Source organism: Calonectris borealis, chromosome 2 (assembly GCF_964195595.1).
Source record: "Calonectris borealis chromosome 2, bCalBor7.hap1.2, whole genome shotgun sequence".
Lineage (NCBI taxonomy): Eukaryota > Metazoa > Chordata > Aves > Procellariiformes > Procellariidae > Calonectris > Calonectris borealis.
In genome coordinates, this window is record NC_134313.1 from 68,421,622 (window position 1) to 68,447,110 (window position 25,489).

The following is a 25,489-nucleotide window of genomic DNA, read 5'->3' on the forward strand; positions in this document are numbered from 1 at the left end:
GTGTTTCCCTGGGCAAGCAGAACTCTTCAGGTTTATTCTGCATTTTTCCTACCGTATTTGGATGGAGAACACTAGGCAGCGTAACAGAAGTTCATGAGCGTAACATTTGATGTATCTTGACAGCATTTACTGAAATTTATAATACAAGTTACAAGCATGTTACCATACATACGAAGAATTTTACTTCTGATTAACTGCAACTATGTGACTATGTGCTTTCTATGCACCACCACAAAGTAAGTGGAGATTTTGTGTTAGTGTCAGAATTACATTCGCACTTTCACCGCTTGGAATTGGATGCCTGAAAATTCTTTTACCTCTTAAAATTATTTGATTTAAACAGTGAAATAAAATAGCATATGCTGGTTGGACCTTCAAAAGCTGAAAGAGGAAGTGATCTGTTTCTGAAAAATTTTTCTTGCTTTACATACCCATTTATTTGGTAAAGCAAAGATGAAACCAGTGGAACTCCTCAGGTTCTTTTGCTCTGTTTCTTACAAACAAGAGCATGTGGACTAATCCTTTATGGAAGATATGCTTAAATAATTTCAGGGACATGGGGAGAACAAACTAGATAAGGAATTTTTCCTGTCGTGGGTAGTAAGAACATAGATGATTTTCACATTAAGTGCAGATATTGAGTTAATGGTATTCTTTTATGCTAATTTTACTTCACAATTACAGTTTCAGTTTGGGGCCAGTCTCCAGAAAACGTAAATATTAAGAAAGGAGATATATATAATTTTTGTCACCATCTTTGATAATGCTGCTGCAGTATGCTTTGGATATATCTTCCTTTTTATTAACACAGTTGACTGAAAATTATTCTGCATCTGGGTCTTGATCACTTCTGGATAAGTGTTATTTCTGTCACTGAAATATAATTGAATTTTGGTGCATGAATTTTGAATGTTAAATTGAAAGTATTTTACTTAGAAGGTAACCCCTAACAGGCCTGTAGCATCAGCATTTGAAAAGACAAGATTCTGTAATTTCTTTGTTTATCAAAATATCTTGCACAGTGAATATAATAAAGGACAGTTAATTACAAATGGTTTTATCTAACTTTTTAAATTACTGATTTAATGATATGGTATTCTCTTGGGCTTTTTTGCTCAAACTTGAATTTATTTTAGAGAATCAGAGCTGTGTATTCCAGTCTCAGAGAACTTGAGATTTTGTTGTGCTTGGAACTTGGTAAATGCCTGTAGGAAGAACTGCCCAAGCCCCTGTTCAAGTGACAGTCATAGAATCATAGAATATCTCAAGCTGGAAGGGACCCATAAGGATCATCCTGTACAGAAACAATCAGAGAGGGAGGGTGATGGGTCACAGAACCTCATGGTGTCTGAACGGCACCCTCTGAGAAGAGTTCAGAAGTTGTGCAGGTTCATGTACATGCTGGCTGCAGTTCAGATCCAAGGACAGAGACAAAATTATCGTCTTAAAAAGCTGAAGTTGAGAGCAGTGTTTTTTGCTTGCCTGAAGAGAGGGGTTGATAGGGTGGACAGGGTTGCTACTCAGAGGGATCTTAACGGGGGTGGAGAATGGGCTGACAGAACCTCATAAATTCTAGCAAAGGCAATGAGAAAGCCCTGCATCTGGGATGGAATAGCCCAAGAACCAGTACAGTCTGGGGGAAGACTTGATGGAGAGCAGCATTGCAGAATGGGACCTGGGTGTCCTGGTGGACCGCACGTTGAATATGAGTCTGCGCTGTTGCAGCAAAGGACAACTGCATTGTGGGCCATATTAGTTATCATGGCTGAGGGACAGGAGGTCGATGGAGTAAGTCTTCTGCTCTGTTCGGCACTTGTGAGACTAGCAAGGCTTTTAGGGAGCTGAAGCACATGATACTCAAGGAGAAACTGAGAGAGGTGAGTGTGTTCAGCCTTAAGAAGAGAAGGTGAAGAAAGGGGAGATCTTGCTGCTGTGTGTGGGAAAATACAGAGCCAGACTCTTCTTGGAGGTGCCTGACAATGGGATGAAAGGCAATGGACACAAGCTGGTTTAGCTACAGCAAAGGTCTTTTTGGTTTAGTTTGGTTTTAACCTGGAGAATGGTCAAACACTGAAGGAGGCGTCTAGTGAGTGTGTGGAGCGTCCATCCCTGGAGGTGTTAGAACTTGACTGGACAAGGGCCTGCGCAACCACATCTAATTCAGCTTGTGCTGGATGGCGGATGAAAATCCCTCCCAACCTAAACTGTCCTGTTATTCTGTGATTACTCAAAAAACAGGCATTATAGCTTTGGAAATTAATTGTTAAAGTTATGCTTAGGAAAACACAAACCCAATAAAGTATGCAAGAAACCTTAGATTTCCTTGAAGTTGCATCTGGAACAAACATATGGTCATCACAAAAACTTGTAATGTTAATTTTATTTACCATATTATATGAACTTAAAAAAAGTAAGACCTTGCATATTTTCTTATTGGTATTTTATAGCTTAGAATTTTTGTTACAAAAGCTACTATACTGTTTGAGAGAAAATTAAACAGGAAACCTGGTGAGAATGTAAGGAGTTTTTATATTTCTTTCTTAGTTTCTCACACTCACTGTGCAGTGAATTTTAGGCAGCAGTGCCTTAAAGAGACTCATAGACACTGTCATGAAAGCTAGTTTACCGTCTGGGAATTTTTAAGGAGAAGAAAATGACTATCCAGAGCCCTGCATGCAGCCAAATCTTTGAATTTAAAACTTGCTTATTCAGATTACCTACTCAAGACATACGGCTGTTGGTTACATTAACTCTGCTTTCACAGGAGTCCAGTTTATAAGTCATCTAATCTGTCAGTTTTGACTCTTATCAATCTCTAGATGTCATTAAAGGACATGAAGGACAAAATTATGATGGATTTAGCTTAATCTCTGCTGTATTTGTTCTAAGACAGAATGGGCTGTGGGTTTCTGTGAGTTCACGTTGTGAGATAAGTTTGAAGAATTTGTGTCTTCAAGAAGAATTTGCTTCTTCAAGATGATTCAATATTAAAGAAAAGCATGACATGGCTACTAAATATCTTTAAGGAACGAAATTTTAATTAATTCTAGCTCATAAACTCGTGGATTAGTGTATAAGCTGTCAGGAAATTAAATGTGTATTCGAAGAGGAAGTACTGCAGTTTGGAGTTTGATGCTTTTTATCCTTTGCTCATTGTGAAAAAAAAGATCTGGTCTAGGCTCCAAATGGAGTTCAACTGTGAGATATAAGTGGCTCTTTTCAAAAGTGTTAGGGACCGTAGTGACCAAGGTATAATAAAAGAACTGATGTATTTTTTATCATCTTGCATTTAAGCTACTGTTTTTAGAATCTTGGAAAGAGTAAATCAACACAAAAGGATTAAAGTTCTTTTTACATTCCCAAAAATATGCGACCACCCCCTGCATGTTTATTTGGAGATTTGGACAAAGACCTATTAATATTAAATGTGTTGGGTTAGAAGGGGATTTGTAAGACTGCTTGATAGTATATTTCTCTGTTACTTGCAAAGCAGCAATGACTGCAAAGTCAATTGATGAAATAATTTCCTTCTGAGGTTCTGAAAAAGGAAAAGGTGTATCAGTGGTAACTCTGCAGTTGAAACCTTAAAGGTTGATTCCCCTAACTTGTTCTACTCTCAGTAAATGGTCGGTTTTCCACAGTTTTCAGTTTCTTTGTTGGATGGGATAGATAAAGGAGAGTCTTCTCTTAGCATTCTCTTCTTCAGAAAAACACAGCATTGTTTTATTTGCAACTGTGTTGGAAAAGGAGAGTAATCTGGGACTGTGTTCCTCTAGAAACCCAGCTTCCCGTTGCCAGAAGCGCTGTCAGCTTTCTCACTGGCCTGATGGAAGATGCTTACCACTTGGCTCCTTTGAAGGTGAGGGAGATTTGTACATGCCCTCCAAGTGAGGGCTGTGACTGAACTTTGAGCGGTTCAGTCGAAGACCCAGTGCCGTCAACTGGTGTCTACCTTCAAGTTCTCTCTACCTGCAGGGATCACAGGTCTCAGAAAAACCTCAACACTCTGCCTCTGCACTTTCACACCCCAGTTAGATGTGAGAAAAATAATGTCTAATTTCACTGTTTGTCTGTGTGAAAAATAAGAAAACTTTTTAATCTGTTACATTCTGCTGTGCCTAATCTGTACCAGGAGGATTATGCTAGTTTAATTATTTTAAATTAGTTTGGTTACTGGAAGAGGAAAATCAGGGAAAGCCACCTGATGCAGTTGCTGTTGTAGTACAGGTGCTTTCATATAACCAAGTTAGCACGTATTTTTTTACTGACACTTGTGATAAAACTTTCTCATACGTGTCTGCAATTCAACTTCAACTTCTTTTTTTTTGTTAAAAAAGAAATATACAGAAAGAAAATCTCCTTTAAATAACCTCTGTTTATACAGTATTAAAACGACAGAATTATTTCACAGTAATTTTTTCTTGCCCCTTGTGTGCATTCAGCATGGTGGAATTCCTTTATATTACTCATATGCTCTGTAGATAAATGCTATTATATACAGTTCTACGTATCTTTCTTTCAGAGAAGTGAAACTTCAAAGTTATGTTTTATGGGTATGCAGGGAACAGAGTTCAGGCTGCTTATGTACCAGTCCTGCAAATATTTCAGCTACCTGTTTAAAACCCCTTGTTAGGTGATGCCTTCGTCATTTTCAGGAAGGGACAAATGCAGCTTGGAGTGCAAATCTTGATTCAGGAGCTCTTAACCTTTCTAGGAAATGGACTTCCAAAATTAATTTTATTTTGGTGTCTTTTCAGGACATGTTTTACAATTTTTAAGGTGATTCAGAATGTAAATTGGCAAAACTTGAATTCTGATCAAGCAAAGCATCTAATTGGAAGTTTGTTTGAAAGGCTTCCATCTATCATTATGCTGCAAAGCATGTTTGCATCTGCCTTAATTATTTAGCTTTTTTTTTTCTTAGTGTTAAATTCTGTCTATGTAAAATGATCCCCAAAGCCTGCAAATAAATGGAAATAATACATTTAAATGCAAATAGAGTATCCAGATTTTAAGTAGTTAATACTGCTCAAATGTGGTTTTGGAATAGATGTGATTATTGGAAAGACTGATTTACCTTATTTTGCTTTCTTTTAAAAAGTGATTCTAAATTACCACATTTTTGTAAGCCTGTAATTCTTTGATTTTTAGGGGTTTCTACCTTGGTGAAGGTATACTGGACAAGTGCTGACTTGAAAGCTGCTTTTAGGATGTCTGAAGATGATGAAAAAGTTAAACTCCGTCGAATTGAACCTGCCATTCAGAAATTCATTAAAGTGGCAATTCCAACAGATTTGGAAAGGTTACGAAAACACCAAATAAATATTGAGAAGGTTAGTGTTCACTTTTTACTAATGTAGTTCTTTTTACAGTATAGAAGCAGGCACACTGGAAGATTATATAGAGATTTCGATGAAAAGTTGATTATGAAATACTTTAATTCAAATTTGTCTAAAAATGAAACTTCAGTATTGTCTGGTAATTCAGTGTGTACAAAGGCTTTTACATTTGTAGTAACTAGTCAGTCTACAGAGTGAGAAACATTACTGTTCTGTGTTAAAAAGTTATTGTAAGGAAAGCAGCCCAATATTCTTTATTTTTAAGTCACAGTGGTTAGCTGCCAACTATTCTGAGTAACTTATTGTTTATACCTATCTTTTTCTCTATATATTTTTAAACTGAGTTGAGAAAAATAGAAAGATTGAATTATTTAAGTAAATAGAAGAGGAATTGTATCAAAATTGTAGTATGTTTATGTGCTGCTTGTTGACATCAGCTCACACTTGCCAGTGAAACTGAATATGCTTTCAAGTTAAATTCTTGCATACACTGTGGCAATGCCTGTACTGGTAAAATAAACATGCACAGGACAGTTGTCTGGCATGAAATGGCCTATGTCCATATTATTAAATCCTCATATTCTGCAAAACAGGGTGGCTGTATCCACACTGCTGATGGGGAATAGCCTCTGTTCTGTGTTTATAACTCCTCAGTCGTTCTCAGGAACTCTTTATGTGAGAGAGCTGTTTGGCATGGCCAGGGACAGTTCTAACAATTTAACAGCACAGATGACCAGATTTCGGACTTGAAACATTCTCGATCTCTGTTTATTAGTATAGATATAGCCTGTAGAAGCAGAGAGACTGGTTTGTTGAGGAAGGTGGTAAGAGATTTACTAAAACAGGTGACACCAATAAAAAAGGAAGAGAGTGAGCGTCTCAGAAACACACTTACAGTCATAATATCAACATTGCAATGGAAGTTTTGAAATGACCATACAAAATATATTTGTTTAGAAAAGATTATACTTACCACCACAGAAAAATCAGCAACAGTGAGTGTCTATAGTTCTGCGCAGTTCTGCACATGTTTCTGAAAAATCATACATTGTATTAATTTGACTAGGCTTATTCACAATGTATAAAATCAAGTGTATATGTAAATCTGGATGGCATAGGACACCCACCTACATTTTTTAACACGTTGGGAAGGAATGAAGAAATTGGAAGAAAATAGGTGAACGTGATTTTGATTTCCTAAAGGTATGGTCTGAAGGGTGCGTATAATGTATTGTTGAAACTGTTTTGCATTTTGCTGCTGTCATTTGTTCACAACTCTTACCATAACTTTACTGTAACTTTACCAAGTGAGTAACCTGTTGGATGAAATTTTCCATGCCAGGTTTCTGCCTCGAGTAGTTTGGGGATGGGGGAGGAGGGAAAATAAATCCATGTCTTTGTTTCTGAGAACATAGTCAGGAAATAATGTTGTTCAAGTGATAGTCATTTCTTTTAATAAAAAATGCTTAGTTTAAGTGATAGTAAGTGATTGATAGCTTAGTAATAATTTCTTTTCAAAGCAGTGACGTGTTGGTACACTTGAGATATTTTTGTGGGGTGGTCTTTGTCCGGACTGTACATTTTGCTGTGCCTTTAAAAATCTGCCATTTTTTGGCCAAGAGGTACGATTCTGGAAAAAAAGTGGTTTGCAGGTACTCAGTAGATACTGGTTGAACTTCACCAGCTGCAGATTGCTAAAGATTTACTCAACACTAAGGCATGCTCGTGTACTTAGAAATTAGCAGAACTCATTCCTGGAGTTGCTAATTTGATTGGTCCTGAATCTGAGAATGAAAACAGGGAAATGATTTTTCTGCATTCCCACTGTCTCATCCTCTTACTTTCCCTTACTTGGGTGCAAGAGGAAACTCTTCCTGGCTCACGTAAATAAAGGATAAAGAATTGGGTGGGGGGAGCTTGTAAGGGAGGTGAAAGTGCAGAAATGGTGGCTGACGATGGCACGGGAGAAAAACTGGGATAGAGGAAGACCTGGGGCTGCTGGTACTAATGATGGGAGATAATCATTTGACTCTTTCCAGGTAAGGGTGTAATAAGGGTACAATAAGGATATGAACTGCAATATTCACAAACTGAAAAGTGTGTTAGTATAATATTTGCCTGAAGCAATAACTGCTGAATGAGATGACCTATTTTTTCAGTCACAGCATGTTGTTTACTCTTTGTTATTCCATATTTGTATAATTCATTACATTACCTAGACGCCAGTTGATTCAGCATTTTTTTGCCTTGTAATTGGCCAGTTTGCAGCAGCCCCGTACTGTAGCAGCCAGGAGCAGCTTTCTGTTCTCCAGCTTAGAATCATAAAGAACAATTAATTGAGTTTGCATTCTAGCCAGAGTACAGAGGAATCACTATTAGCTTGCTCTTGGGTGAGAAGATGGGGGAGCAAGCAGCCTTGACTGTTAAATTGCCCTGGCGAGGTGTACAGCCTCCAGGGATCAGTGTGTACGTCTCTCAGTGTGCACGGCCCGTACCTAGCAGTGGCGGCAGAGCTAGCTAAGGGCAACTAGTGAAGAATAATGTGGAATAGGACAGGATTCAGAGATGCCTAGAGGAAAGCATCGTAATAATAGCTTTTCCATGCAAGCTGTTTCATTCAAATATAGACAGTCTTGGTAGCTAGGTTGTTCCCTTCTTTCTCTAACCAGAAGCTGCACAACTGCACATGGAAGCAACATGCATTTGTCATAATCCACCAAGAGGGATTTCTTGGTTGCAGAGAGGTAGTTTTTGGTCCACAGTTGGCTTATGTTAAAATTATGTTAAAAATTATATTTTCAGGGCAGCATTTCAGTTAACACCAACAGCATCAGTGAGTGTGGAGCAGTAAGGTGTACCATTCTTCAGAGTCTTGAGGAAGGCAGTCAGAAATGAAGGGATGCAGTTAATAAATACCCGCAAAAGGGTGGCATAAAAGCTACAGCCTTGCCTGAGAGGAGCAAACGGGTGGTCACTGGAAAAAGGTAGTCTGGTGATGGGAGGGGGGAGCTGACCTGCCAGTACAGAATGGGAAGTGATTAGCAGGGCACATTAGCGTTACACAAATGGTTTTGTTGCACTTTGAAGGTAAAGATAAGCTTTTGATTTGTGTAAGGTAGTAATTAGGGAGAGAGGATGGAGGGGATGGGCATAACTGTTACGCTGCTTGATTTTTTTTTGGAAGAGTATTACTTTGTACAGCTAAATAGATTCTTTGCTAAGTATTGTCCATATATGTAGACCCCCCCTTCATTTAGTTTATATAAAAACCCTATCAAGAAGCTTCAAAAGGCATTGGGTGCTGCAATGAGAAACAGAGACATGATCAATTTTTACCCTGTGTAGTACTTACCAGTGTGAGAGATGATCTTAGGAATTGCTGCATTTTGCAGAACCTGGTCAGTGAGGAGAGGTAGCCAGTTACTGGTTGATCCTGCTGAAAATCTTTTACGTATTTAGACAAAGAATAATTATACTGTATCTAGCCAGATAGTGTTACCATGCTGTCAGGGAAGGGGTGAAAAACATTCCACTTAATTCAGCCATGTGTTGGTCAACTGAAGTCTTTATTGGCCCAGCAACTCATTTGAGTTAAGCATTCCTGTTTTGCAGACAGAAGGGGAGACTGTTGTAAGGATAGTTTTCTGTGTCTAGAAGAAAATGCAGAAAATATTAGCACTCACGATAAAATGAGTCTTTAGGTTAGTTCTGATTCAACACTTTGTTCAAAGCATTGTCAGAAACTCATGCTTAGCTGGAGTTTAATTATAGGCAATACAAACTGCAGCGTTTCTGTGATGAGATTCAATGATCACATTGAAATACCAGGATGCTTTATTGAGTTGAATTTTATATTTTGAATGTAAAAATCTGATGCAATCTAAAAGTATCTGGTTTGGACATTTCTTGAGATTTTCAGGTTGTTGGTATCAATGCGAATGATCTGTTCAGTCAACATAATAAAATTTGCATCTCAGAAAAATCCTTAAATAATTGTAAACATAGTTCTTTAAAGTGTTAACTGTGTTTCCTCTAGAACAACACTTCTATGAAAGCAAGAAGTGGTAGCAACCTTTACTACAGATTTGTCTTTCTGACAGTATGAGTCCTGGCAGATTTTATATTTGAATTAGTAATTAACAGAATTATGAGAAACAAATAACTACGGATAAAACCTTCAAATTGGTATCTGTACCAGAAGGTATTCAGCAGTACTGAAGGCTTCAGAACTTCTGTGTATTGACAAAAAATATAAGACACAAACATTTATGAGAAGTAATACATCTGAGTATGAAAATAATCCCTAAATGCCAGATTCTTTAAAAAGTCCACACTCTGTAATGTTCTTAAAATTTGAAAGTTTCTTCTTTTTTTATACTTTTCTGGCTGTAAGAACTATAAATAGTCCAAAGTTCACTCTATTGTTAGATTTATGAGAAGGCGAGAATAAAAATATGGCAAATCTGAATTTGAAATCTGTCACTCCAGATAGTTTTAGATTATCAGAACACTAGCACTAGTTTGGTTGAAATACTTCCATAATAATTTACATTTTTATATCTTTTACATGCATTTTAGCCATAACGAATATGTTACACTACTTTTGTGAGCTGTCAGCCTCAGCTGCTTAAATGGTTTTCTCTAAAACACTTTTTGTAAAATTAACGTTCAGCCATGTAAACCAAACATCCCTAGAGGTAAAAGGATAATTTTGTAGAATCTGGTCCTGTTTGTTTTACAGGCTACTTTTAAGCAAAAATCACTAATTATGTCAAATTGCTTAGAGCAGCAACATTATTTACTTACGATGAAGCCAATATCTCTAACCTCATTTCATGAATATTGATTTAAACCTTAGGTTCCAGAGATAGTCCAAACAATTAATCTACTAAATCACTGTTTGAAGAAACTATAAAATCAATATATAATGAAATTTGACCTTGAGTACACCTTTTCTGAGGAAGTGGCTACCATAAATCCATTGTCATAGCATTGCTTCTCAACTATTTGAGAGTCCAACTTTCCATATGACAGTTTCTGAAGGCTTAAAACTTACATCCTTAAGAAATCAGTATTCTATACTTGGTTTTGTTTTTTTTTTCTTTTCATGTTTTCCCCCAAAAGTTCTTGTTTTCTAAAGCACATTCTGTGGATTGGATGATCTTTCACTCCAAAAGAGGGAATAAAATGCATGCTTATCCAAAAGAGTTAGAACTTTCTATTAGCTTCTGTTAGATGAAAGCAATTGTCATGGTACTATAGGAGATTTTGGCACGCTGCCCTAAACTTTTTTGATGATATGCAACAGTCCTTTAAAAAAAAAAGTGCTGTAAGACATGGCATCCTTTTCTCAGTTTTAATTTCATTTCCCATGACTGTGCCAAAGTTAAAGAATGTTTGCGAAACACTTTTTACTTTGTCTGGGGACCATTGTTGTGGTGGGAAGATTCATACAGGTGACACAAAATGAGAAATTAAGATATCTGAGTCTTATTCAGTCATCAGAATGTATAGATTTGTGTAAGACATTTATTACAGAGCTTTTAGAAATGTTGGTGAGGACTGCCTGCTACAAAAATTAATGCAGAGGATATTATCAAAAGCTTTGAGTTCTCTCCGTGTCCACTGGATACTTTCAAGGAGAAATGGAAGGGATCCAAAGCATAAGCACGAAGGTTTCTTTCTAGAGTTCTCGAAAGAGAATGGGACAAAGAGGAAAAGAGATTGTCTAAGAGTAATGTTATGTTTTGTATTTCTAATGTGGAATACAAACTATTTGGTTATAGCACAATTACATTTAAGTGTCATAGACTCATGGAAACATAGAGTGGGTTGAGTTGGAAGGGACCTTTAAAGACCATCTAGTCCAACCCCCCTGACATCTTCCACTAGGTCAGGTTGCTCAAAGCCCCATCCATCTTGGCCTTGAACACTTCCAATGATGGGGCATCCGCAACTTCTCTGGGCAACCTGTTCCACTGCCTCACCATCCTCATCGTAGAAAATTTCATTCTTATGTCCAATCTAAACTTGCCCTCTTTCAGTTTAAAACCGTTGCCTCTTGTCCTGTCACTACAGGCCTTGGTAAAAAGTCTCTCTCCATCTTTCTTCTAAGCCCTCTTTATATATCAAAGGGCTGCAATCAGGTTTCCCCAGAGCATTCTCTTCCAGGCTGAATAACCCCAACTGTCTCAGCCTTTCTTCATAGGAGAGGTGTTCCAGTCCTCTCACCATTTTTGTGACCATCCTCTGGACCCACTCTTAACAGGTTAGGATTCCTGTTAAGGAATTCCAGGTATTTTTACTTCATGGACTTCCCTTAGTTTTACATGTATTTGTTAATGATAAATAACGGCAATACCATCCCTCCTCAAGGTTTGCTATCCTTGAGTCCCCCAGAGTGAATATTGCCCAGGAGTATGGCCTACTTTGTGTCGGGTGACAAAGAGACGTTAACAAGGAAGAATTCTCTGACCACATAAATGTCACTGCACTGGGTGTATTAAGTCATTGGATTCTCTGAGGTCATCGCTAGCATGCTAGCAATTTCAAAGTAAAGTAACAAAACTACTAAATATATAAAGCAGATAAATGTGCTGAGCCTTTCTAATAGAAATTATAAAGAGCAATAAAGGTTTCCTGAGGAATTCTTCTTGTTCTTAACTGGAAAACAGTTTTTTTTATTATTCGATACATGGACAATATATTACAGTCAGCTGAAATTGGAAAGGTAATTTTTCCCCAAACCCCTTCTGTTCCCCCCTCAGAAATTCCTGTTTCAGTACTCTTTCAGCGATGTTTGAATTGGAAGATCTACTGTTGATACAGATTTTTTTGTCCATTTTATTTTAAAGAACAATGACAGCAATTTTAATGGCATAATAATCTATGTAGAAGTTGCTAATTTCCTAGAAAAATCACTTTAATCTGACTTAATTGAACAACACTAAACCTTTTCTCTTCCAGAGCACTACAAAATCCTAACATGAAATAACATTTTTCTCCAAAAAGAAATAGTAACTTCAGATTTCTCGTTATATTTTAGGAAGCTGAGTAACTTGTGGTCTTTATTACTGTGGCCTCTGAAATTATGAAAAGAATTAAGGAAAGATGTAGGCTCTAAGTAAAGTTTTTTATTGGTAACAAAGCATATTTAGAAATTGAGGAATTAAATTTTACATAAAAATACCTCACAAATCATGGTAAATATTTTGTCTTGTTATTTAAACAATTAAAAAGAATGTTCTAATATTGTCTAGTATAAATGCATTCTTTGATGGTTTCAGCACATATTCCAGGAATCACAGCTTCTAGTTCTATTATTTTACTACTCTTTTTCATTATAATGTCTCTATATTTATATCTGTATTATACTGTCAATTTTGGAAAATTAAAGTGATTATTTACTGAAGGCTCCTTTTTTCTGCATAGCTAGTTGGTAAAAATAGCAATTATATGGACTATTTTTCCTTTATTTTAGTATCAAAGATGCAGGCTCTGGGACAGATTGCACGAAGAGCACATTAACGCAGGACGAACAGTTCAGGTAAGGCTATTGAAATGACTGTGATATTAATGGAATTAAATTACATACATAGTACTGGCTACCTCAGGGATGGATCTTCACAGAGATGTGTATTTGACAGATGGATTTGACAAGTATATGGCATTGCTTTACTTTGTTTAAAAGGTAGGGATTTCCTAATTATGTCCTATGAGGCAAATGCAGTCAGAAATGTTTCAGGATTCTTGAACAACAAAAGTTTGGAGACTCTGGTCTTTTGCAAACTATCCTCTTACATTACTAAATTGAAAGACAGGAATTGCAATAAGAGATACTGTTAATTTTAAGGTATGGTTTCAGGCCAAACACAGAACATCTGGACTACTACTTTGGTGTGCAAATCTTGTTAGATGCATAATATCATCAAAGGAGGAAATACCAGGCACATTTGTCAGCATGGCATCATCTCAGTGACTTCATGCATAGTCACCCATAACTCAGCACACATCTGTTTCTAAATCTCACATCTGCTTCTAAAAAAATGCATGTCTTGATGAAAATGATGCAAAAGCTAAGGCCAAACATCAGCCTTCACGCTGCTAAATAGCACACAGCCAAAGAATGTTATCAGTACAGAAAAACACAAAGACCAGATTTGCACTGCAAAGTTTGCTGACAGATATAGCAGCTAGTGATTATAACATGCTGTACTGGCAAAATTCTGGGGACAGACGTATCTTTGCCAGCAGGAGAGGCATCTTGTGTTGGTTTCATAGGTGTTGTTCAGAGGAGGGACATGACTTTGTTACTAGAACAAACCTTTTGTGACCTTCGCTGCATCTAGACAAGCAGGCTTTGCCAGCAGGGGTAGCACAATCCTAAACCACTGTATTTTATAATTCTAATACTGTAAATTCCCAAGTTTGTTGTAGTGCCGTACTGTGGGAAATTAGACCCACAGTGAAATGAAAAAAAAAAACTCAGAAAGAAAAACTTAATCCTAATTGAATAACAGAATTAGACAGTAGGCAGAGCTGGAGTTAATGAGTTTTTTTAGTGTAGATTATAAGACGTTATATATGAAATCCACTTGATTTTTCTGTTGTTTGGAGATTTGAATGTTTATTTTGATTTTTCACAAAGCATTTTTGAAATTTGAATATAAAATAAGTTTATTCTTAATATTGAAAGAGTCTTCCAAATGTGGAAGTCCTGTTAAAACAGTGGCATTCTAGCAAGTGTGGTGTAGTAAGCAGGTGTTTGCTTACACCTGTGCTCTAATCTGTTTTCACATCTGAGGGGAGAAAAGGCTTCTCTTGGAATTCTTTATTACCAGTATCATTTGTTTAGCAAGACAAAATCTATGAATAATTAGAAAAAAAGTAACCATGTTGAAGATGATGTTTTTAAATACATTAAGTGCTTTAGTAATAAAACCTCATATTTGTCTCTAGAAACATTTATATTTGTCTTGAACCTAGAGCCTGCCATTTTCACTTTCAGCCAAAATAAATTTCCTTCTATTTTATTTAATGCTTATTGCTTTTAGATCTGGATGCAAGTTTTGCATTAAAGTGGTTCATATTCTGATACCCAGAGAGCAGAGTAAGTATCTGGGTCCATCAAAAGGAATCGACTAGCTCTTTGTTTTAATTAAATAGTTAGGAGTCTGGAGTACTTGATAATAAATTATATTACATGTAGAATGTGTTTGCTGTGAGCTGTCTAAATGTTTACCAATGGACTTGTGATCTGTTTGTTTGCGAAGAAATCAGATTAATTATTGTGATACCAAATGTTCTCTGCAGCACACACTTTGCTCTCAAAATTAGATGTTGTAAAAATACATTAGGAATCCCTAAGTCAATATTGACCCAAGGCATCCGCCACAAGTTTTAGACAAATATATGCACAGCCACTCTACATTTAATCCATGTGCACATAATTAGCCATTTTTCCGAATTTTCAGTTTACCCAGAATAATTACTTCTATTGTACTTTTGATGATGGTCAAAATTATAATAGAAGTATAGATGAGCATAAATGTATACCTCTTCTTTCTGATGACTGGATGCCACATTAAAGATTTCTAAAAAAGGAAGTGAAGAAACTGGGGAAATCTTTGTATAGGGCATGATAACACCCTTGAGAAGATAGCTCTTATATACTGTGTATTAGTTTTCACGAATGTGCTCTTCTAGATTTTCATTTTTAGGAATGGTCTGTGGACTTCTTAAAATGTTAGGGCCTGAATAAATACCCGGTTTTGCTAGGCTTTGCCCCATATATGCTGACTATGCCATACAATTGGTTAATTATTGCAAGATTTAAGTTAATTTCAATGAAATGGCAGTATTTTGTTGTAACACCTAAGGACTGCTTTGATCATATTCATAGTGAGAGGTAGAAAAATGCTGCAGTTACTAGAGAGGATATAAGGCATTGAACAAAAAAAGGAAAAATACTGTGGATGAATGATCTGGCTTTAGTCTATATTTAGCCTGCAAAAGGAGACGCTGTTCTGCAAAACATACCTACGCAGACGTAGTCTCTCCACTGTGTTGCTCGAACGTGGAAAGCTACTTGAAAAATCTTTTTTTTTTTTCTTTTTCACTTTTATGATTTCCGTTTCAACTGAAAATGGTTTACAAGTAAAAGATGGTTTTCAATCAGCTCTCTTTGGCATAAATCTTCAAAGCTTAGTTGTATGGCTCATGTCTTCTGTACTATCTTTAAAATTATGCAGTCTTCAAATTAAATATCTTTCTGGAACACTACGCAATATACTGGGAAAGCATGAGAAGCAGGGTAGATGAGTGCCTTTGTTGCTGCAGGAGATTGTTTGTGGTATCAGTGCAGGGTCATGTAAAATCAGCTCTCTATTGCAGCCTGTGGCCATCTGAAAGGTAAATATATCCTTAAAGTCAGATTTTCTTTGACCTATGCCAAGAAATTTGTAACATATATCCTTTATTACATTACTTTGAACAAAGTCCGGAGAAGATAAGTGAAGGCAAGATTACATTTGCACAGCTAAGCTACTGCAATACTTTCTTAGAAATCATATTTATGTTTGAGAGGGTTTAAGGTGGTGGGTTTGTTTGGAGGCGCTATTTACTTCTTAATTTAAAACGACAACATGCAGAATGGAGGGAGAGTTGACAGTGATTAATGCACAGAAGACAGGAGATAAAGAGAAAAAGGGACCGATTTGTTGGATGCGACAGATCCCGTGTCATCCATGTACTATTTCAGCATAAATAGTTTAAAGTGTGAACTATTGGAAAATGTGTATGAGATTACATTTAATGATAATACAACCAAGAAGACGAAAAATGATGATGGCAGAGATTGAGTGTAATAATGGCATGACCACCAGGATTCAGTTAGCTGGTAGCATTAGCAGCAGTGTAGCCTGATGGGGATAGAGTAGGTGAAGTGCTGGACTTTCTGAGCACTCTGGGAACATCAGCCTTGCCAAGGACACGTGGCTGAAGCAGATAATTATTCTGCGATTTTCAGGTAGCTGTTGCTGGGGGCCTTAGATAGAACTTCAGATATTTCCATAACTGGTAGAGGTATCACGTGTTACATGGAAATAATCCTACAGCTCCAGTCACTACTGCCTTTTCAAGGGTTTTGGTCCTATCTCAGCCCTTTGACATTTGTACAAGCCATGCGGACCCAGTGGCCGGGGGCCTCACGCTGGGTCAGCACTGAAGCACTGGGGTGTCCTTATGCTTGTTACTACCTCTTTTCCTTGTGGTGTTATGTGTCCTTAATCAACAGCATGCTCTGGCAGTGTAGCCCAGCTCTCTGCTATGGCACAGTACTGCGGGTCGCTGCGTGTGCGTGCGTTTGCCTGCTGCGTTGAATAGGAATTCCATTATTTCCTTCTTCATTGTCATCCGCTACTTTTTCTCAATTGTAATGAAATCGGTTGCACAGAAGAGACAGGTGTTGCTGGTATAATATTGGTGGTGATGTTCAGGAGTGTTATGTATTTGAGTGTGAAGTGATGATGATATTTTAAGGTGGCCTACAGTAAGCCTATGGAAACACAGCATCTATTTTTTCATCAGGTTTGAAAGTTCAGCTGTCACCATTAGTGAAGAAAAATTACTGCTCTGAAAAACAAATACTGAAAAAAAAAGTAGTTTTACTCTTTTGCATAAATAAGGTTTATTGGTTTTCTGAAAATTGCTGTTAAGACTTCTGAATCCCTTAGGGAGTCTATCATTTTTCTCACACGTCCAAGACATCTGTAGAGGAACTCCTGTTCATAAACCACTTAGGAGGAGCAGAATATGGGAAGATACTTTGTGTTTTTAAAGATAATTCTAACAACTGAATACTTACAATAATTCCTTCTTTTATTTATTTAAAACTGTGTGCTGAGTAATAAGGTAAGCTTAATGGGCAGATGTGTACAGTCATTTTCAGCAACAGTGATTTAAAAAAAAAAGTATAAATGAAGCTCTCCTTTCACTCATTTGTCTCTTTTTGTATTTTACTTTCTGATAGAAATTTATAATTTATTCTTTATTTTTTTATTGATTGTGTTTGTAAAGATTTTGAAAAGAATGGAAAAGCAGTGCAACTTCATGATGCATGACTTCTCTGTTTCTTTCCATTTTGGATGTGTTGATAGAGTAAAAAAATAGATTTTTTTACAGTACTTGTGAAAACCATGCCACTTATCATTTAGTTTTCTGAAAAAAATCCATTATATTTATTCACATAATATAGTGAATCCATCATCCTGGTGGATCTCCCAGACCTACCTCCAAATTTGTGGACACTTTAGAAAAACTAGGCTCAGACTTTGTGTCCCTACCTCAGTTCTGCATCTATTCAAGAACAACAGTGAACCTTACTCCAATAATGTCCTTTGAGACCTAGGGATGAAAGCACTATATAATAGCCATGTAACATTAGTTTCATTATACAGCAAAAATATGCAAACAGCATAAACCTGAGAGAGACTAAGGGATTCTGGGATTCTGGTGGAGAGGACAGGATTAGAATTCATAATGATGTTGAGAAAAGACCTGAAAAATCAGTATGTTTTTGGACGGGGACAAGGGCAATCGTTGGCTGTATAGATCCAGCGTGGGAAGCTGGTGGGGGCAGCACTTCTGCAGGAGAGAACTTGAGGGACACAGAGTAAAAGTGAGCCAATAATGTGGTAGTGATACAAAAAAGCCAAATAAAGTAGCGGGATGTATAAACGGGAGAATAGTCAGTGCGGCCTCTCATACAATCTCTTTGGTCAACATTAGTAGGATCCCAGGTAGAATAGTTACTCCAGTTTGGGCACCACACTTTTAAGGAAGCTATGGACTGATTAGGGAATATTCAGGGAAAGCAATGAAGATGGTCAGAAATAGGGAAAAAACAGGGCTTATTTGGAAAGACTGACAAATTAGTTATTTTGCTCAAAGAACGCCTGACAGTGGCGTGTTGTCTGTTTGCAAATACAGAAAAGATGGTTGCAAAGAGGACAGGGTTTGTCTTTCTCGTTTTGAATGGAGAGGATTAGAAATACCTGGTTTAAACTGAGGCAAGAGAGATTTCTGTTAGACATGAGGAAAAATGCCATGGCAATTAGGATAATGAATTCTTGTAATACAATGTCAAGGAGGTTGTAGCTCTTCATAAAGAAGTACTTTTAAGGCCAGAGTCAATAAACAACTGTCAGAAATAAAATAGGGATGATGGATCATGTTTTAAAGGGATGACTTCCCAAGGTTTTCGCCAGCTTTATTGTCATACATTTTTTGTGAGAAAGCCATTTGAAACAAAGACTGAGTTGGTTTTGGAAGTTAACAGACCAAAATTGCAAATATTATAAAGAAAAATTCTGTGTCTTTTCAGCTGAATTTGGTGAGTTCGAAACTCAGGAGTTCCCATAAATGAAAACAGGATTTTGTATTACCTTCTTCGCTAAGTAAGCTTGGTTTTAAAAGTGGAAACAGTTGGGAAGAGGGTGATATACTTTTATGCTCTACCCAGAAATTAAACTCTGTCCCATTAAAATGATTATGAAAAGAAGTCACAGTCATTTGCATATCCATAACATTTATCATGTTACACCCTGGTGAGCTCCTAAGACGTGTCTGCTCGCAGCAGGGCTTAGCTTTCTTGCTAGGCTGAATCAGTTTAGCTTCTGTTTAATTGACAATAAATGGAACAAGAGTCCTCTCTCCAAAACCACAAAGGAAGAGGTACTAAAATTAAATTTCACCAAGCAGGCAAATATCATCATCTGATTCCTCCATCTTCTTTCTCACAAATATTTTTCTTTGATCAGCAATATAATAATGAACAGTGAAAGTGAGGATCTGATTTAGCCATTCCTTGGGGTGGGTCGTTTGTATCTCTTGAAGCTTCTGTTCAGGATTTTTGAAAACTCCAGCAGCAAGTTGGTAGTTGTGCTGGTCGCTGCACCTTCATTATACTCGTGCATTGGCTATACTGGTAGTTTGCCCCAGCGGCAGCTGCAGTGGTGCAGATCCCTAGCAGAGCTGTATTTTAACTCAATTTCAACTGGGAAATTTTCTTTTTTTTTTAAAGAAACTGCTTTGGAAGCATTACTAACTCATCCCAAACTCACTATTGTCATTGTTTCACAACATGTTTTTGTTTGGTGTATTGTTTTTTATCTCCATTATGTCCAAAGATAGGATAATAATAATTTTGCTTCCTGAAACAGAACAGCAGGATTCACTCAGTCTCCTGCATATAATTTTCACAAAATAGATAATTAACTGTTGTGTCTAGATAGTCCCGTTTTGTCTTTTAAATGAAATGCCAAGATTTTATAAACTGAGAATTTTGGCACATGGTGGACTATGACAGTGATGACGTTCTCCCTTTTTCAGTACTTATGGGCAGACCATGGGAGGAAGATAACAGGAAAACCAAGGTAGATTAAGACGAGAAATGTATGAGGAAAATTACTGGGTACCATGTTTCTAATTCAACTCAATATCTTACAAAGTTATTTTTTGTATCTCCCTTTTTTTAATTGTTAAACAGTGTTTTTACCTGGGGTTAGCCTTAAATAATGCAGCCTAAATTGACTAGTAGTATTCTTAATTTAAGCATACAATAGAATATACTCTTAGTAATTTGACAAATGATTTTTATGAATCAATAGTTTTTTCTTTGGTAGCCTAATATGGCTCGTGCAGCATTACTTCAATTTGTTGTTGTATTAATTTCCTTCTTCTCAAATTATATTTCTACTATTTTTTTCCATACTTGTTAAAAAAAGTTAATTCTACTAGTGTATGTAAATAAAATAAATTCCATCTAGTTCTGCTTTTCCAGGTAAGCAATATTGCCATTCTAAGGCATTACCTGTACCTGGTTTGTATTATTTCTTGTAAAAGAAAACCTTTCTTTTTCTAACCACTCACTGGTGTTAATCCATTCTCTTGTTCTGCTGTGAGAAGAATATTCATAACAACTGGTAAATAATGCAATAAGTAATATAATTTATTATATCATCTTACAATGTAATGCAAGGAATATTATTTTTATTACAGCCTTATTTTTTTATAATTAGGTAAAAACTCTGTCCTAAAACAATAAGTGGTATAATTTAAACTATAAATTTCTTTTTTTTATTTGTACAAAAAGAAAAGTTGTGTGCATTTTTGTATTTTAAAGGCCTAGGCAATAAAAATACCCCTCTATTTTTGCTGTAGACAGAAGTTGATCTCACAGGAGATGCCTGCACACAGACTCTTCTTGCTAGTTGTGAATACTGTTTATCTTCTCAAAACTCTTGTAACTGAAGAAATATTTCTGTATTTTATTATATTTGATATTCCAATCAAATATATTCATCCTTCTTCTGAAAAAAAGAATATAACTATATTATAATTATAACTATATTATATAATATAACTATATAACATGTAACTGGTGTTCCCCAGTTTTGGGGACTCAGTTTTGGGGCTGGTCTTGTTCAATATCTTTATTGGATGAGGGGATCGAGTGCTCCCTCAGTAAGTTTGCAGACGACACCAAGCTGGGCGGGAGTGTTGATCTGCTGGAGGGTAGGAGGGCTCTGCAGAGGGACCTGGACAGGCTGGATCGATGGGCCGAGGCCAACTGTATGAGGTTCAACAAGGCCAAGTGCCGGGTCCTGCACTTCGGCCACAACAACCCCAGGCAACGCTGCAGGCTTGGGGAAGAGTGGCTGGAAAGCTGCCCAGAGGAAAAGGACCTGGGGGTGCTGGTTGACAGCCAGCTGAGCATGAGCCGGCAGTGTGCCCAGGTGGCCAAGAAGGCCAACAACATCCTGGCCTGTATCAGAAATAGTGTGGCCAGCAGGAGTAGGGAGGTGATCGTGCCCCTGTACTCGGCACTGGTGAGGCCGCACCTCGAATACTGTGTTCAGTTTTGGGCCCCTCACTACAAGAAGGACATGGAGGTGCTGGAGCGTGTCCAGAGAAGGGCAACGAAGCTGGTGAAGGGTCTGGAGCACAAGTCTTATGAGGAGCGGCTGAGGGAACTGGGGTTCTTTAGCCTGGAGAAGAGGAGGCTGAGGGGAGACCTCATCGCGCTCTACAACTACCTGAAAGGAGGTTGTAGCGAGGTGGGTGTTGGTCTCTTCTGCCAAGTAACTAGCGATAGGACGAGAGGAAATGGCCTCAAGTTGTGCCAAAGGAGGTTTAGATTGGACATTAGGAGAAATTTCTTTACTGAAAGAGTGGTCAGGCCTTGGAACAGGCTGCCCAGGGAAGTGGTGGAATCACCATCCCTGGAAGTATTTAAAAGACGTGTAGATGAGGCCCTTAGGGACATGGTGTAGTGGGCATGGTGGTGTTGGGTTGACGGTTGGACTTGATGATCTTAGAGGTCTTTTCCAACCTTAATGATTCTATGATTCTGTGATTCTAACTATTGCAAAAAAAAGTAATCCTTCTCCTTTGTCCCTGAAGTTGTCTTTACAAAATGAAAATGATAGTTTTGGGGTAGTTGGGGGTTGCAAATGATTGTATCCTGAAGTGCAATAATCACCACAGTTGCTTATTATAAAAAAAGGCAAATTTTGAGAAGCAATCACTTACTTTATTTGGGTATTATTTTAACTTGTTACAACCTGTGTAAATATTTTGGCAAAGGCTTGAATTGATCACAGACACCGAAATAACTTCAGTAATTACATAGTGAATTAATTAGTTAAATACTTTAATTGAAACGCAAAATGAAACAAACTGACTTCTTTACTTGGAGAAGTGGATAAATTATAAAATTGACAGCAAGAAAATCAAAATATTGATGGGGATGGCTTAAAAAATATTTCTCCCTTGTTTTGCAGTTGGCTAATACTACAGATAAATTAGTTCGCCAGGGAAGATAATAGGTACCATCTCTTCCTTGATCTTTGGTTCCTGTTCTCCTGGGGCAGATAGCTTAGTTTCCCCTAGGGAAAGTAGGCCACGTCCAGAAAGATTCATCAATGTGTCCAGGTGACGCCTCACTGCACCGTTTAGGGATTGCTGTGTTGGGAGCTGCCGCCCCCATTTATTTTTTTATAGATGGAGAACTGAGTGAACTCACAAGCACAAGCAAATACTAAAAATACAACAGACTTAGCGAGCTGGTTATGATGTAGTGGCACCTCCGAGTACGAAGCGCTCGGAAGTACCGACGCCTCCTCTATGGGCAGCTTTGAGCTCTGGTTGAGGCGACTAAATCGCTGACTCGCTCGGTGTCACCGTCAGCTACAGGACTGTCATCCGACTTAGGAAGAGTAGGAGATGGGTCATTTACTCAGAGGGGATCATCTCTAAGCTGAGCTACCTTAAGTGAGGACGAGCCCCTTCTCTGCAGAGCACTGTATTTTTTATAGGGTGACTCTTCTGCAGGAGCAGTACAAAAAGACCAGGGAATAGCACTGGGTCAGAAAATAACAGAGTCTGGGAGACCCAGGATGGGTTCAAAGGAAGGATTCACTGCGGTATCGGAGGCACTGGCTTTTACAGCAATTGGGGGCATCTTTGACAGGCGAACCAGCTGCAGTCAAACAATGCAGTCTGGAAACGAAAATGGATGTAGCGGAGAGGTGACCTGGAACATAGGGGTTGCTTGAAAGTTGGGGCTTTTGAGGTGGTTTTTTTGTCATAGTTTATTAAAACTTAGAAATGGCATTTTTAATGATTATTTAAAGATAATCAAGATGATTGTTGCTTCCCAAACACAAAAGGTGTCTGGTGCTCTTATGTAGTAAGCTACAAAATAACTCTTAAAACTGTTACAGCAACTCCGAGCCAACATGAGAGAGATGGAGAAACTGTGTTTGCGAGTCCGACAGGAAGACATCCCAGTTCTGCAGAGAATGATAAATCCAGTTAAAGAGGAAGCTTCATTCGCCATAAAAGACTTCCTGCAGCTCCATTCTGAATCTGCAGAAGAGCTTAAAAAGCAACTCGAAGGACAGGAGGATGCCTCTTTAACCAGATCTGCAACTGTAGGAGGAGGTGGTAGTATTTAATTTCTGTATCTCTCATATCTATATTGTTGTATCCAGTCTGCATTTTCTGACCAGAGTAACAAGTAAACAAATGAGATTTCAGTTGAAGAATAATTGTTAATCAAGAAGTAGATTTTCTTTCCCTACACCACACTTTTCTCATGACCTGTGACTGAGTTTTGATAAGTGGAGAATTCTCTAATTAAAGTATCTTAAGAAATGAGATAGTTGTGGCCTTCCATGAAAAAGATCCCACAGCCTTGGATCTTGAAATAGACGGCTGTTCATACGAAGAACACTTACATTCACGTTTCACACGTTTCTTTCCCCCGCCCCTGCAAATCACTTGATTGTGTGCGAGTAATCATTTAGGCCATTTTCATTGAATTAGTGCTTGCAACATCAAGAAGAAAACAATTTTTATATGACAGACAGTATAATATGCCACTGCTGAAATACCTGGAAAAGAGGAGCAAGTCTCTATATAAAGGAGAACATCTCTTCCTGTAGCATTTTATTTTGGTAACTGACAAGAAAGCAGGAAACAGTATAAATCCATTTAAATAAAAGATTTTGAAAACATACTGTAACATGCTACAAGTCAGACGTGGTTGCTCTTTTTCCCTCCTTTCTCTACAAAATGTCTTTCATTCCTTGTTCTACCATTCTGTCTTCGGGGGAAGCCCTTATTATGCCCTGGTACCAGCCAGTGTTCGTTGCTAATGATCTGTGAGGAAGCTGGTTACACCAGGATTAAATCCTTCCACGTAATAGTAACTAGTTTGATGGCTGCAGTAGCAGTATTGTCTAGAATTATTTGGAAATTTCATGTGTCTTTAGAATGGAAAGAGTATTCTCAGTCAATGGAATTGTAGAAGAACCTGCCATAAACTGTGATTTCATGACCCTTCTTGTTGCTATGTAGAGAACTACAAGAACTCTTTCAAGTGTGATTAACAAGCTAGCGAGTCTAATGGTCAAACAGGGAGAAAAGAAGAGCAGATCTGGAAGACTGGGCTTGCTTTTGAGAATATCATGTGCCTTTGAGAATATCGGGAAGCGTTATGAATGTCAAGATATATCAAATATAGAACCATAGAATGGTTTGGATTGGAAGGGACCTTTGAAGATCATCTAGTCCAATCCCCCTGCCATGGGCAGGGACATCTTTCAGTAGATCAGGTTGCTCAAAGCCCCATCCAACCTGGCCTTGAACACTTCCAATGATGGGGCATCCATAACTTAACTGGGCAGCCTGTTCCAGGTCTCACCACTCTCATCATAAAAAAATTCTATCTTCTTACCACACCAATAAAAAAGACTGAATTGGCTTCTGATATATGAATCTTGACTTTTTCAACACCTTCAGCATCTTGTAGTTGATTGTTCAGTAGTTTGTCCTAATATCTTTGTGGGTTTCAAAGTCTGGCTATTTGCTGCATTCTCCTTCCCCTCCAAAAAAAGAAGATAATAACTGAATCTGTTCTCTTGCAGTCCTCTGGGACCCCTTTACTGAAGTTCTCAGAAATATGCTTGAACTTTCAGAGGCTGTTTCTTAAATGCTTCAGAGTGAATTTCATCAGACCCTCAGGATTTGAATAGACGTAGCTCATCTAAATATGTTTAACCTGTTCTCTTTATGTTTCAGCCTATTCTTTTTTTTTCTTTCTTGTTTAAATTAATTGCATCAAAAACCTGATTACAGCTACCTGTTTGTATAAAGACTGACTTAATCTTTCTCTGGGTTGTCTGTTATTTTCTTTCTTTACCTGGCAATGCACTTATACTTCCTTTGTCTTCCTCTAACTTGAAAAGCATTTATAGAAACTTTCTTGCTACCGTTTATGCCCCTTGGTAGTTGCAATTTATTTGTGTCCTAGTCTTTATGATATTAACTTCCCATGCTTATATTATTCCTTGTACTCATCTTAATTGTGTGTCAAATTCTTGATATCCCGGGCATTTAAGAGCTCTTGCTGAATCCATAAACATTTACCTCTGCATCAGGACAATTTGCTGTCATCTTCAGTATAGCCTGTTTTATTAGTGTCTGCCAGCTCTTCTGCAGTCCTTTATCCTTCAGGAACTTCTTCCCCATAGTTTCTATTAATCAGTTTGCCAAATGTGTTAGTATCTCTTTTGGGGGGAGCTCAT

The 25,489-nt window shown here is 37.6% G+C and overlaps 1 protein-coding gene and 1 long non-coding RNA gene across 8 annotated transcripts in view; one reads left to right on the forward strand and one right to left on the reverse strand.

The window, feature by feature from the left end:
- Positions 1 to 25,489, reverse strand: part of LOC142078936 (uncharacterized) — a 389,734-nt gene that overhangs the window by 287,816 nt on the left and 76,429 nt on the right. The window lies entirely within an intron of this gene.
- STX17 (syntaxin 17) overlaps positions 1 to 25,489 on the forward strand; it is a 36,367-nt gene that overhangs the window by 1,940 nt on the left and 8,938 nt on the right. For 6 of the 7 annotated variants that reach the window (XM_075142255.1, XM_075142257.1, XM_075142258.1 and 3 more), the window contains 3 exons: positions 5,152 to 5,333; positions 12,820 to 12,885; positions 23,123 to 23,342. In XM_075142255.1, coding sequence (XP_074998356.1) covers positions 5,211 to 5,333; positions 12,820 to 12,885; positions 23,123 to 23,342 — 409 coding nt within the window. In that variant the 5' untranslated portion in view covers positions 5,152 to 5,210. Of the gene's footprint in view, positions 1 to 3,782; positions 3,860 to 5,151; positions 5,334 to 12,819; positions 12,886 to 23,122; positions 23,343 to 25,489 lie in introns of those variants that run through there. The other variant, XM_075142254.1, reaches the window with a different exon arrangement.